The following is a 15,432-nucleotide window of genomic DNA, read 5'->3' as shown; positions in this document are numbered from 1 at the left end:
GAAATCACTCTGTGTGGAGGCATGTGCATTAGTATAGCATTCAGAGGACTTAACTCAAAAGAAAGGACCCACGATCCCACAGTCCACACCAAAGGGAACAGGAAGGCAGTGGAGAAACGGAATCTACAGCTAAACAGCAAATGTTAAATACTCTGCTTAGAGCCAAATACCTCTGACAAATATTTACAGAGACTGTGCACGTCACTGAAAACTCCATCTCAATGCTTTCTGTCTGCATGTTCCTCAAAGCCCCTGTGTCTCCGGAGATATGAACTAATGCAACCAGCATATCTGAATACCTCATCTATTAGCTGTGTTCATATTTAAAAAGATTCCTAACATCCACTGTTGTTGCAAGTGTGGGGAAACAGGCACTTTGGTAAGAGCGCGAAGAGCTCAAAGCCTTTCTCCGGGGCGATATGACCCCTTTTGATCCAGCAAATTCCGGCACTGGGTGGTACAGCCTGAAGAAATCCCTGCACGTGTGGACAGATTTCTTTTTTTTTTTTTTTTTAAAGATTTTATTTATTTATTTGAGAGAGAGAGAGAGAGAGAATGAGAGAGAGCATGAGGGGGGGAGGGTCAGAGGGAGAAGCAGACGCCCTGCCGAGCAGGGAGCCTGATGTGGGACTCGATCCCGGGACTCCAGGATCATGACCTGAGCCGAAGGCAGTCACTTAACCAACCGAGCCACCCAGGCGCCCCGTGTGGACAGATTTCTAACTGTGGAAAAGGAGAAGAGGAAAACAAGAAACAACCTAAACCTCCCCAAAATGAGGGAATCTTACATACGGTACAGCCCATCCACCTTAGGAACTAGCGATGCAGCTACTGGGAGGCCTACATGTACTTACAAAGAAAAATTTTCTAAACTTATCGCTACGTGAAAAGAGCAGCTCACCGGCAACAGGATCAGTAGGGCCCCTTGGTGTCCAGGAGAGATCTGCTAGCGCTGCACATGTGTGAACACCCACAGGAGTCACTGAATTCTAAAAAGGCACACAAAGCAGGGACCTCAGGGAGGGAGTGTGGGGGTAAAAGCAAGACTTTCACCTTTTGTTCGACATTCCTACGTATTACTATGAAAAGATGCTTCCATATCACCTGAGTATGTATCAACTTGAGTAAGAAGAGATTTTTTCTAAGTGCAACTTTGGAATTAATTTGCTTTCAAAATTAGATTAAAAATGCTTCTAATATTAAAATAAGACCATGTTCCTTCAACTCTCATCCACTGGCAGTGAGGAAAATTAGCTGAAGAGTACAAACAGGCCAGAGTTCATCCACAAAGCGGATAAATTTGTCGGCGTGATGAGCAGCTCCCTGAGAGCTACTAAAACCACCTGGGGAAGAAAGTGAATTCCTCCAAGGCAGGAAATGTCTTTGAAATCTTTGAATTTCCAAGACGGGCTACAGGCTAGGTGCTTCAAAGAAGGCTTACCCACTGAAGGGCCATCTGGCAGGGAGAGGAGAGGAGACAGCCCCAGCTACTGAGCTTCCGCAAGTTGTGTTGTTGTAGACCTCTCCTCCAGGCTCACCGGCACGTCCCCGCTAGTGCCTCCGTTAGGCCCTGCAGACTGGCTGTCGGCATGAACTTGCCCACTTTCCACCCACCTATCCTGATGGCCTCCCCTTGGGGCTCTGGGGGTGTACCCCTGCCCTCTCTGAGGCCCGTCTCCTCCTGACTGCTTACTGAATTCAGATCTGTCTGTTCACTTTGGTCTCTCGAGTCACTGCTTGCCACAGTTAAATCCCTCCCTGCCCACTAACACATTCTATCTCTAATAGCCTGAAAGACCTTCCCCATCGAGTTATTGGCTTTGACGCCTTCCTTTTTCTGCCAAACTTCTTGGAAGAATCATCCACATTAACTGCTCACAATATTTATTATCTCTATTCACTCATCAGTCTGCTGCAATCCGACATTCGGGCTGATGCCGGAGAAGCTGGTCCCAGCAAGACGAGCTTCCTAATGGCTTTGCTCTGTTCCGTGCACCTCCCGCCTCTCTCTGACATTTGCGTCACACCCTCTGTGTCATTTTCTCCCTGCTTGGCTCTTCCCAGCTTTCCTCCTACGTCTCTGAAAACTCCTCAGTGATCTTTACTACTTCCTTCTCCTCCGCTTGTCCTCTAAATTGGAAGTCTTAGCCCTTGGCTGTCAGTTTTGCCGGTGACAGCTCCAAAACGACATGCAGTACTTTGCGTGCAGGTGTATCTTTCTAAAGAGAGGCGTGCAGTTTTTATCACAGACTAGAAAAATACCTGCTGCTGCCTAGGGGCTCCCCTCTTCACCCGCACCGCACTCTACACACTCAGAGTCGGTCTCAATCACACAGGGAAAGCTGCTCGCTCAGCCCCAGGTCTCTGGCCCACGCCCTGGGTCTCAGTTTCTCTACTGAACATCACCAAGACACTTGGCACCGCACACTTACTGTGCTGACAGTGGGCTCACTACTCGCAGCCTTAAGCTTGGTCTTCATTCTGTCTCCTTGACCTTGGTGGCAACATTGCGAGACGGATCAACACTGCCGACCACTCCTTTCTCCTTTGCTATTAAATTAGTAACCAAACAACCTTGTGCTGTATGCCCATTTTCCTTTCCTATTCTTACTTGGACAGTTTTGTGAATAATTTGGTCCTAGGCTGCCTGGTCCTCTCTGTCCCATAGTTCAGGCTTTTATCACTTACTTCTGACTGGGACTACTGAATAGTCTGTTAGCTGAGCTCAGGGGCCCCTCCCTGCAGCTTCTCTCTAAAACGAGATATTTCATTACCAGTCTCTGGGAAAGAAGGACTTTTTATGCCTACAGGTTTTTATTTTTATGTTCTGTAACAAACGTGAACTGCTTTTATTATGTAAGGATTCACATGATTTGGGGAAGGGGTTGGAAACAGATCTGCTCACAGTAATCTCAGTGGCTGAGCAGTGCGAGGGCCAGGGCCTGAATGCCACCGCCGCCGCCCCCCCCCCCCGTTACTCCAGGCGCCCCTGCAGCGCCAGCTTCCCACGGCTTTCACACAGCGCTCCCTGTTCACACGCCGCCTCTCCCACCCTGCTGTGGGTGCGCAACTTTCTGTCTTTTGTCTCTCTCTTTGGCCAGTTTCAGTATGACCTCTTATAAAGACTTTCTTAAATCTCCAAAAGTTATATCCCTTCCTTTCTTATGCACTTGCCACACGCCTCTTTACAGCTCCTGAGTATCAGTGAGAATGGGAAGGCTACAGGTCTGTGAGCTTTGCCCTGTCTTTCCACCCCCTGGCTCTGGGCAGCAGCACTTTGCTCACACTAGGCAGGCACTCAACCAATGTCTGACTGATGAATGGGCGGCCAGAGAGGCCGATAGGTGGTTGAATAAACTCACAAAGCACGGCACACCGTAAGGCATATAAATATGTGTTGACAGACATATGTATTTGTCGGACGCCATGTTACCATGCCAAGCAAACAGGAGGACTCCCTCAAGTATTGAGTTAGGATTCATAATTCACTTTTCCCTTTGCAGAAAAAGTTTTAAAGTAGGGTAAGTCCAAGGGAACCTTTAAAACATAATACACTCAGTTTTGATGCTGTGTTTTATTGACTGCCTTGTGGTAACTCAAAAGAATGATCAGAAGGCATCACTTTGGTTCTCTGAAGGATAATGGTTCAATGCTTCATTAAATACAAAGATAACACAAGTTCAGGGTTTGCCAAAATAATCCAGTCAAGACTAGAACTCAGTAAGCAGTTTGTGCCAAAATACCAGCAAACTGCAGGCTGTTCATAACAGAGAGTTATTACTTTAAGCAACAGGACTCTCCTTGTAAGCTCATGAAGTATTATCACTCATATAGTTCCTCTTCTCAAAAAAAAAATTCAACTTAGTAAAAATGTTTAATTGTAGTGTATTAACTTGGTTATTATTTATCCATTAAATACTAAATTTCCATCCCCTTTGTTTTCTTATTAATGTCCTGCTACAACCCACAGGCAGAACAACAATGTCAGAAAGTTTAGTCTTGCCTCCCACCCCCAAATCACCGTGTTACCATGCTTACCTAAAGACAACTGTGCCCAGGTTTTTCTGGCCAATGGGTTGGGAGCAAATGGGTTCTTTCTCAGCAGACCTTGAAATGGTAGCTTCCTAAGTTGCCTGACATGTTGCCAAGGCACAGGAGATTCAGTTCCACAAAAACTTATCAAGTACCTACTTGGGTCTAGTACAGATTCAGGAACCAGTAGTCAAGTAAACAAAGCAACACAAAACCAGCAGATAATCTAACAAAGAAACTCACTCCACAGAATCAGAAAACTACAAACACCTAGTCTTTCCTCTGCTTCTGAGTAGGACTCCAAATTGAATATCCAAGACTAACAGGTACATAAAAGGTGAGGTTGCACGCACTCCTGGTGGGAACGTGAAATGGAGCAGCCTCTTTGGAAGACAGTTTGGCAGCGTCTCTAAAGGTTAAGCATATGCTACCGTATGACGGCCATTCCACTCCTAGGTATATAGTCAGAAGAAATGAAGCATGTCTGTGTAAGATCTTACACACAAACGTTCCTAACAGCATTATTCATAATAACCAAAATGTGGAGCAACTCAAATATCCATCAACTGGTGAATAATGAAGGAAACAGGGTCTATCCACACACGAGAACAGTTTTTGGCAATAGAAATGAATGCAGCGCCAACAGATGCTAAGGCACGGACAAACACTGAAGGCATTACACGACGTAACGGAAGCCAGACCAAATGCCACATAGTGTATGGATCCAGTGATATGAAATGGCAGAACAGGCAAATCCATAGCGATAGGAAGTAGATTAGTGGTTGCCTGGGGATGGGGTGTGCTGAGGGCAGAGGGCAGCGGATGCTAATGGGATGTGGGGCTTCATTTGGGAGAGATGAAAATGTTCTAAAATTAATTGTGGTAATTATATTCACAGGCACAACTCTGTGAATATACTAGAAACCGACGGACTGTACACTTTAAGTAGGTGAACTGTATGTTATGTAAATTATCTCAAGGAAGTTGTTATTAAAAAAAAAAGTGGTAAAGATATCTTCAAAAGATATCGACCCTATTACTAGATTCTTTGTTCACCAGATCTTTTGTTCGTTAGAACCAGAATTTTGATATGCTCCTGGATTCTAAGTTGAAGGATTCACTCAACATTTGGTATCCCAGATACTGGCTAGAAGCTGGTGAGATGATGAGGACCAGCCATATCTCCGTTCCAGAAACAACTCAGCCTATCCATCGATGTCCTCTCTACCTTTTCCCCACTTCTTGCATCTGAAAAACCCCATTTTCCAAACAGGAAGCCGGGAGCTGGAGAGGTGCAGATACAGAACCGGAACTGCCCCCAACCTCATACCTCATCCACCCTGCCCGACCCCTCCTCCTCCTCCTCCCCTGGGCTCCCCAGACCCTCCGGCTCTTCTCACGAGATTCCCCACCATGACCGTCTATCACATTAATACTCAGCCCATGAATTCTCAGAGCAGAGACTTATATAACCTACAGCTCGTACACAATCTGGAATTGAGGACCTAGCTTGTTCCTTACTTAAGCCACCTACAACTGAAACTGCCCAAATAATATTTTTTTTTAACGTTGACTTTCTTTTTTTAAAGATTTTATTTATTTATTTGAGAGAGAGAGAATGAGAGAGAGAGAGCACACAAGAGGGGGGAGGGTCAGAGGGAGAAGCAGACCCCCTGCTGAGCAGGGAGCCCGACTTGGGACTCGATCCCGGGACTCCAGGATCATGACCTGAGCCAAAGGCAGTCGCTTAACCAACTGAGCCACCCAGGCGCCCTTAACGTTGACTTCTTTATTGTGGTAAAATATATTCACGTTGCTGTGCAACCATCACCACTATCCATTTCTAGAACTTCTTCATCCCAAACTGAAACTCTGTACCTCATTAAGTGGCATTTCCCCTTTCCCCCTCGCCCAGCCCTGGGTAACCACCATTCCACTTTCTATGTATTTGACTATTCTAGCATACCACTCTTTCTCATCTCTCAATTTTCCTGCAAAAGGCTTAAAATCTCTGGCAAATTTTCCAAGTAACCAAGTAATCAGGCAAGCTGAGATATGGATAAACATAACTGAAATTCTAATTAAGAAAAATAACTTTTTGCTAAGATGCAAAGAATTTGTTGCCTCTTAATTACCATTGTACAGAAAAGCGCTGATTGTAGGGCACAGAATAAAACCAGCAGCTGTAGGTCAGGGCAACGGAGGGAAAGAAACAAGGACAACACAAGAACGTGACCTGTGCGGCATAAAAATGTTCTTTCGTATATTGGCCAATACTCCCAAGGCCATGCCCTGGGCCTGACTGTATGTAAACTCCACCTCAGAAAGTTATTAAAAGTCATCATCATAAAGACCAGTGTATTTCCCCTCCAGCCTTGTGGTGCTTCCACAAGAGCAAAATGTCCTGCTCAGGGCCACGTGGCCGCGAGGAAGAGCGAGGCCCTGGCAGCCCGGCGAAGCGTCACTGAGAGCAGGGTTACTCACTTCAGCAGCTTCTGCTTGGTGGCAGAATCTTTGAAGCTCCTGAATTCCTCGCCTGCTTTGATCTCATAAAACTGGGGCTTGAGGACTGTCTGCTGGTCCTCCCTGAGCCGCTCCTGCCGCTTCACCTTTTCCTCCTGCTGGAGCAGTCTGCGCTGCTTCCTGACCTCTTCAACCCAGTCCTTCTCATCATCTGAACTCTCAGAACTTTCTGCATCACTTGGTTTTCCTTCCGGTTCTTCCTCCTCTTCCTGAAAATAAAAATAGTAAGAAGCAGCTCCTTTCCCTCACCAGACACCGACCTGTTATTCTCTTCTAACTAACTGTCATCCACGGAGTACGTGACATCGCACGCATCGGGGGAAAACGCCTTGAATTAAGATCTACTTCCAAGCTGAAGTTTGAACAAATTACACCTCAAGTGCCTCAAAGGCTCTTCTAACTTACACAGAAAACTTTACATTCAAGAAACAGAAGCAGATATAAAATGATAAGGAGTACGTTACTTTTTCATGAAGCTCTTGTTGCTCTAAGAGTCTTAGTTTCTTCTTCCTTTTTTCACTTATTTTCGAAACAAGTGGATTCAAAAGCCTAAATTCTTCACTCTCTTCATCTACTTGGAAGTCAGGGTTCTCAAACATAACTTTAAATCGATCATCGGTGAGAATATTAGGAAGGCTCTATGACAAAAAGAATGTAGGAATTTAAAGTTAGTATGAATAAAATCTGACCAGAAAGATGGCCTAAAAACATTTCGGTCAATTATAAATTAAGAAGCTGTATAAGGCATAACATTAAATTATTAGGAAACTTCTTTAGAACTAGTTTCCAGAACTTTCTAACTGCCCTTGGGTTTTATCTCCTACTTGCAAACATTTTCTATTAATCTATTTCACAGACAATATGTATTACTTGACCATTACACATAATGAGTGAAGACTGAACCTTTCTGGCTTACCTTTATGCTTCATACTTTGGAAAGAATTTTCTTCAATTAACATTTCTTATGAAAAAATACTTTTCAAGGGAATATATATTTTTAAAACATGGCTTTTTAAGCATAGCTTAAATAAATAAAATTAGTGAGTTTTCCAAGTTCATATTCCAAAACTGGGAAAGGAAATATAGAACAATAATAAGGCAAGAATTAACATGGCGGAGGGGCTGCTGATGGAAGCTTCCTGACTCTAAGTGAGTTATTTGGAAACATAAGGGAAGCTTCCATCTCTTATAGGATGGCCTCGTCAATTTTTTTCCATCGGCCATTTAATTGTTCACAAAGGATAGAGCGTAAACTTTCTGACACAATAAAACTGATAATGAGACCCATTTGAGTAGGTCGGGGCTGACACTAAGTTCCTTTTTAATTGTACCGTTTTGAAGAGAAAGTTTTCTAGAGTGTATCGTAAACTTAGCTGTTCCCATAAACAGATGACAATCTTCTACACTCAGGGCTCTCCTACGGTTTCTTATTTGCTACAGGCTTGGAACCCAGATAAATCAACCTACTTCACAGGGTTTGTAAATTAAACAACCTGAACGGAGGCTGGAGAGGCTAACCTGTTTGTGGTTGTTTGTAAGCAGTGGAGTTCTGAGTGTGGTACTTGGAATATAGCTACACAAAAATTTGATTAAGTCATCAGACATTAAGGAACTTGGGCTGTTTATTACTGGTATGTACCTAAAATCTGATGAACCCTTAACCTAAAATTCTATGACATACTGAATATATATTTAAGATACACTGAACAAGCCTTCCCTGATTAAATATCATTTCTAAGACAGATTTAGGTTCGAGGAAGAAACAAAGATAAGATCTAGTTCCTGATCCCAAGGTGCTAGCTCCGAATCTAATGAGAAAGAAAAAAACAAAAACTGAGGGGCCCCTGGGTGGCTCAGTCGTTAAGCATCTGCCTTCGGCTCAGGTCACGATCCCAGGGTCCTGGGATCGAGCCCCGCGTCGGGCTCCCTGCTCAGCGGGAAGGCTGCTTCTTCTTCAACCACTCCCCCTGCTTCTGTTCCCTCTCTCGCTGTCTCTCTCTCTGTCAAATAAATAAAATCTTTTAAAAAAAAAAAAAAAAGAAAGAAAGAAAAAACCAAAAACTGAAACAAAAGCCTGGAGGCTCCAAGGATGCTAAGAAAAGCTGAAAGTGCTCAAGAGCAAAGGTAAAAAGTAACTCCAACAAGAGACAGGTCAGAAGGGCTCACTGGCGGATGTGGCATTTGGAGGACAGATGAATAGTTTTCAACAGACAGAAAGCTGAAGAGCATTTCCAGCCCACTGAGGAGTGGTGAACAGTCTGACGATACAAGAATGACAAAATCGGAAAAAGCATTTTTTCATCAGGCCAGACTGTAAAGGAAACCAACCCCGTAACACCGGGCACTTTATGCTACAGGTGAGGGGCAACTCCTAGGGGAGAGAAGGATGAGGAGGAGGGGACAGGTGACAGCTCGAGGTGTGCTCCAGGGCTCTCGGATGACAAGAACTCCGCTGTGCGAGTCCTCAGCAGCACAGTAGCTGAGGGACTGCCGAGGGAGCAACCAGGCATGAGGAAGACTACAGGGCCGCTTTAGGAAACCAGGAGAAAAGCCAGGGCCTGACTTAGGGCGGGAACACTTCCACATTAGAACTGATGGATGCAGCTACAGAGGAGCTGGCAGGAGGGGAGAGTGAAAAGCAGAGTGCGAGGTCCAGCTTAAGTGACTGGACAGTTGGTGTTACCAGGAGTTGGGCCCCCTCACTGAAGAGCATCAGAAAAAGAGGCAGAGGGTGGAGCAAAGGATGAGAAGTTCCAAAAAACCAAGATGACCTCCAGCAAGGGCACGGAGAAGCCGTGGCAATGTTCAGACAACTCGAGAGGATTCTGCACTAGAAAGAAATGAGCCAGGAAGTCATGGAAAGACATGGAGTAACCTTAACTGCATGTTACTAAGTGAGAGAAGCCAATCTGAAAAGACTTCATATGTACGATCCCAACTCTATGGCATTCTGGAAAAGGAAACACTACGGAGAGAGTACAAAGATCAGTGGTTGTCAAGGGCCAGGGTGAGGGAAGGATGAACAGGCAGAGCACAGACGATTTTTAGGGCAGTGAAAATACTGTATGATATTCTAATGGTGGATACATCTCATTATACATTTGTCCAAACCTACAGAACATACAACACCAAGCCTAATGTAAACTACGGACTCTGGGTGATGACTCTGGGCGATGATGATGTGTCCACATAGATTCACCAAGTTAACCAATGTCCCTCTGGTGAGAGATGTGGACAGGGGGACAGGCTGTGCGTGTGTGGGCACGGGGGGCACACGGGAGAGAACTGTGACTTCCCCTAAGTTCTGCTGTGAACCTAAAACTGCTTTAAAGAAATTAAATCTTTAGGGAGAAGGCCATCTGGATTCTGATGAACACTATTAGATGCCTGGGAACAACACGCCAGGTCTCAAGTGAGAGAAGGAGACTAAATTGTATAAATTCTTAGTGTATTCATTAAATAATCACATTTAGTAATAGAGAAACATGTTACAAAAAATATGCTGCTAGTATTCTTAAGTTTTTTTCTTAATTTTAAACAAATCAATTGTATTGCCTAAAGACAAATATGTTTTGGATGAACAACTATAAAATAATAACTTTTCTGACCTAGCTATAAAAATACTTCCCTTGGAGATTTTTCCTAGTCTAATTGTTTGCTTTCACAGCTAACTTAAAAAAAGGAGAAGGATCAGATGTAGTCAGTGATGCTCCACAGCAGTTTATAAGTGTCTGGCTAGCTCTCTACCCTAGAAATACACATGCACATATGCTAAACACCTGCCATTCAAATTGGAAAAACATCTCAAAGCACTATTCCTACCACAGCCCTACTTCAAAGAAGTATTATCTGTAGATTTGAGTAGGATGCTTACTATGAATATTTTGTCCCAACATAGTAACATACGAGGAATGCTTAACATTTGAAACAAGTCCATTCCTTCAGTGCTGTCTATGAAATTAACGCTATGATGTCTGTGGTGCAGACTTCTGGGTAAAGATGGCAGTCTGAACATAAGCATCTCCTTCTAATCTCTGCTAAAACCCCAGGAAAGCAATAGAAAATGGGCTTAAAAAAGACACGACCCTTAAGGATAAGGAGGACAAGAAAGAAACAGGAGCAGTGATTCTGGAAAGAAGAAAGGCAGGCCTCAATCCCTCCCTGTCCCAGGAGAGGTGCCGTCCCTGGAGGGGAAGGGGTGCCTGCGGGGGCAGCAGCTCCCTGAGGGCTAGGGAAGCATGTGGCACAAAGGGGCTGCAATGCCGCCCCGCCCCCCACACCCCAAGCCCTCCTGACGAAGGTTCTCAGAATGCTGGGAGCCAGGCCATCACCCTCCAAACAGGAGAATCTGACCAGCTAAGAGAAAGGCCAAAGAGATACTGCTATTTGGAGCTTCCCCAAATAAACAGTTGGCTGGGTCACCACACAGTGAGTGGTGAGTCCTGTCTCCCCACCTCAGAGCTTCCACTAAGCTTTTGTAGGTCCTTCACTCTTAAATATAAACAAATGACCTGAGATCACAGCAGGGGAAAACTACTTAAGCATTTTTTCCCCCAAGAAAATCCCCCAGCACCGAAGAGCCTAAGTTTCTGGATTGAACGGGCCTACACGGTGGCCCGAACTGCGGGCTGGATTATGAAGGGAAGACCAGCCCACAGCCATCTGTGGGGGGCTTCCTTGCACTCCTCCTCTTCCTTGCCTTACTCTCTTATTTTGGAGGAGAAAATCCTGAGGGACTTCCTCAGGAAAATAAACACATAAATGTAATGTGTGGTTGTTGCTGAGAACCTACATGTTTGAAAATCTCTTCACTATACCCTTACACTGACTGCCTGCTTGTCTGGGTTGGAAACATATTCCTTCAGAAAACTAAAGGTCTTTTTAATTCTGCATCCCACACAGGGTGTAGGTGGGGTGCATCCCCAGGATGCTGACTGTGGACCAGCACTCGGAGGTGGCTAGTCCAGAATGGAGAGAGGCCGACACATCAGAAGAGACTCTGTCAGGAAAAGAAAAGTTAATGTAACAACCGATATTCATATAAACATCTTGAGATGAGACTTAGACAACCAGCAAAGGATTGAGGGCTAACCAGTGATCACTGTATAGAAAACAAAGAAAAAGCCAACCACTAAATCCATGGAAGACGGAGGCTGGATGGGGGATACATAATCCCAGATGGCCACCTGACTCCGCCTGGTATGGGAAGAGCACGCGCACAGTCCCAACAAGCTAAGTGCTAACTGTCCTAAGCTGCAGCAGAACTTACCAGGAAGGAAGGTCATCAAAAGATGAAAGATAACTGGCCTGACATTTAAAAGCCAAGAAGGAGCATTAGGGGCAATATTAAGAGACTTGGAGCTTTACACCAAAGTAATCCACTAAAAGTGCCAAAGTGTTTGTCTCCGGACAGGTGCAAATGGGGGAGAACGTGGGGGGGAAGAGAAGGACAGGGGGACAGCCAACGTTCCTAACAAACCCTGGAAAAACATTTCATTTTTAAAACCACGTGTTTAAAATTGTAATAAAAGCCAAAAACAATCTTTAATTGGTACTAAAAAACATTAAAAAAAAATATCTGGCATGTTAAAACTGATCTGATCCAACCCAGTGTCTATGCACGGCTCTATCTTTTCCCTAGAGAGAAGAATTATTACTTTAAAATATACTCTTAATGGTATCCACTAAACCCGCAGGCTAAGACACCTCTCCCGTGCATGGCCCAGGTGAGAGTATGCTCGGCCTGGAGATGTCGTGCAGGACCACACACGACTGAGCTGCCGCAGAATCCAAAGAGAAGGACGTCTATCCAAGACTCCAAGGCAACAGTGAAAAACTGGTAGAAGAGGCCAACAGCCAGGAAATGACACTTGTAAGAAAAATGGCTCAAACCCTTTCAAATCCAATGAATCACCAGTGTGCCACGCCTCTCCAAGAAGCCTGTGCGCACAGGGGGCACAATACGGATTCGGTGCAAAAATGAACGAATGCCACCAAATGTCTAAGTTTGGATAAGGTCCAGATAATGCTTCTTGACATTAGAGAGTGGGCCCATCCGCACTCCAGGCCCAGCATCGGTACTGAACAGAACACACCTTATTACACTTCAACGATGTTATCAGTGGCAGCAAGATTCGGGAACAGATTTCACTGTCTGCCTCCAAGAAATTCCAGCTGGGGCCAAAGCAGAACTAAACCATACTGGCTTTCACATCAGAAGTCATCAGAGCTATGAAAGCTCTTGAGGGTTTGCAGAACTGAGTTCAAAGGCAAGACTAACGAACTGCTGATAGATGGAACAATTCTTTCAAGTGTTCTTTACATTATGAGGGGTTCTTTCCTTAATTCATGAGTGGTTTTTAAGGTCTTCATTTTAATTAGATAACCACGTTAAACATCAAATCATGTAAACTTTGTCTAATAACAGCCTGAGATTTCGAAAAAACTTTTAAGTATTTCCGGAAAGAAACCGAGCTCTGATGACAGGCCTGGAATTGGGTCAACAAGCCACCGAAAAGCAAATCAGGGGCACATTTTACAAATACCAGTTTGTAGCAGAATTTTCTCAGGGGACGTAGCTTTTACAAAAATAGCACTTCGAGCTTCCAGGAGCTAGAGAGACAACGCCGTCTGATGAAAGAAGATAAGAATTTTGAAGGGTGTTCCTCCTGGTACTGCAGTTTAGAAGGAGGACGTAGTCCGAGGGAGGATTCTTTACAGGACAACCCTATCAACATTCTGACAAAAATTTTCAAATGCACAAAATCACGACTATTAATAAGATCACTTTAAGTGTTTTCAGCTCACACAGTCATTTTTTACTAGCCTGCACCCCATGTACAGGGAGGACCATCTGTGTTAGAAACCTTCTCTGGCTGTCCCCAACCCCAGTGAAAGTTTGCAAAAAAAAGGGGGTGGGAGGCGAGGACAGGATACTTTTCCCACATCTTCATAACCATCAGGGCCTTTTAAAAGGCTCCTAGACTGACGATGCCACACTGCACAAGCACCGCAGTTACAATCGAAGTGTCCTACTCTCTGTAATATTAAGATATGTATCATTATAGATAAGGACTCATAAGCATAAAACACAGACAGGAACGCATACATCTGCATCCTACAGCAGGCCCACACTCTTCCTCCTGAAGCTTTAGGGCACGTAATCCAAAGATCACTTCCATTTAGCTTGTAAAACAACATTATGAAGTTGAAAAGTTACCTCCTTAAATCTGAATCCTCAGGCTGGGCTAACAAGAAAATCAAGGTGAATACTCTGAGGAGGGAGTCAACACAGCAGGAGGCACTTCCATTTCAAGCACTTTAAGATCCATGCACACACTTAATGCCCTGATGTGAATTAATTAGGAGGGGCCGTAGACCCAGCACGTGGATATAAATGTATATAGTAAGTTTAAGTAATTGTTTCAATGTTGGTGTATTAGTCACATAAGGAAAACGGAAACAAAAAAGTCATCTATGGATTTACTTAAGAGAGGCTTCTAAAAATCAAGATTTAAATAACATATTTAAAAAACCTACTAGACCAGGATGGGAAGATGCCACCGGAACGAAGAGGCAGAGGAGAGGAAGTGAGCGGTGTGTACTCCACTTAGAAATCACAGCACTCCAAGAACACCCTCTCTCTGGTCCTATCTTTGCATGTGACAGAAGAAAAAACTCTGCTCCAGTAAAGCCCGGGATCACAGAGCAAGAAGCTAATGAGAAACAAGAGCCTTCAGCTGAAGTCCACTGGCGTCAGGGAAGGGAGTGGTGGAACAAAAACACACAAAGAGCTGGCTTGTCTCCCGTTCACTTAACCTGGTTAGAAACCAGCAAGAGAACAGAGAAGAATAAATAAGCAAACAAAAATCTCCTGCGAGCATAACACAGCTGGCCCGAAGTTCCAAGGTCAGGCCCTTCACGCAGAGCCGGGGCCCGCAGGCTCCTCAGAGATCGGATCTTTATAACTCATTCCAGCAAAGAGCCAAGCTTGAGTGATCTGCCTGCCTGCTCGTCTAAGCAGATGATGAGAAGTCCTCACATATGTAGGAAAACTAGAAAAATCTCCCCCGTCTTGATAATATCAGCGACATGAAACACTAACCCTTATTTATTTCATGACTGATCTTCATCCATTTTCACATTAGTAAAGGAAGGTAAGAAGCAGTTACACATAAGCGTGCATACTCCTGATAACGCCAAGTCTAAATAAAAATTAATTAATTCTGGAATTATAAACAGATCTAGTCAGAACAAAGAAAATAAAAAATTTAAATATTTAACAATAAAAGGATTAAATAAATTATACATCCTTAAGAGTATATGCAGCTCTCAAAAGTATGAAGAATTTTTAATGAAATGGGAAACCACTTGTGTTATTTTATGCAACCAAGATAAACATCTTATATATACAATTATTATCTCACTATTACAGCTTATAATTTTAAGAGAAATAAGACAGGAAGGAAATTCACTAACATATTAATGATGCCTTTCTCTAGGTAGAATTATATAAGTGACACTCTTTATGTTCTTTTCTATTTTTCCAAACTTCCCATATTGAGCATACACTATCCCATAAGCAGGGGCGAAAAAAGCTACATGTATTTTTCAAGAAGAAAGAAAAAAGATAATTAAAAGTTACTACTAAGAAAATATAGAAACAATTTATCAACGTCTTCACTGCCTTATAAAATCTTACCTTAACTTTCTTTTTCCAGGTAGATTTTTGCCTTTCCTCCTCTTCCTCAATTAATTTAAGTGCTAGTTCTTTGTTAACTTTGGGCAATTTCTAGCAGAAGAAAAAAAAGGTGTATTAAATACCTACATTTTAGCTTTACAAGTTGATAGTTCTGTAAGGAGTATAATTTCACAAAC

At 43.7% G+C, this 15,432-nt stretch overlaps 1 protein-coding gene across 2 annotated transcripts in view; it reads right to left on the bottom strand.

The window, feature by feature from the left end:
• The window catches only part of NOL10 (nucleolar protein 10), an 85,793-nt gene that overhangs the window by 7,119 nt on the left and 63,242 nt on the right, over positions 1-15,432 (bottom strand). For both annotated transcript variants that reach the window (XM_081797197.1, XM_081797198.1), the window contains 3 exons: positions 15,257-15,346; positions 7,020-7,193; positions 6,517-6,764 (listed from right to left, as the gene is read on the bottom strand). In XM_081797197.1, coding sequence (XP_081653323.1) covers positions 6,517-6,764; positions 7,020-7,193; positions 15,257-15,346 — 512 coding nt within the window. The remainder of the gene's footprint in view (positions 1-6,516; positions 6,765-7,019; positions 7,194-15,256; positions 15,347-15,432) is intronic.

The sequence above is a fragment of the Leptonychotes weddellii genome, chromosome 10, assembly GCF_054177405.1.
Source record: "Leptonychotes weddellii isolate Sample4059 chromosome 10, ASM5417740v2, whole genome shotgun sequence".
Taxonomy (NCBI): domain Eukaryota; kingdom Metazoa; phylum Chordata; class Mammalia; order Carnivora; family Phocidae; genus Leptonychotes; species Leptonychotes weddellii.
The sequence above is the reverse complement of the archived record's forward strand: the minus strand, read 5'-3'. Positions and strand labels throughout refer to the sequence as shown.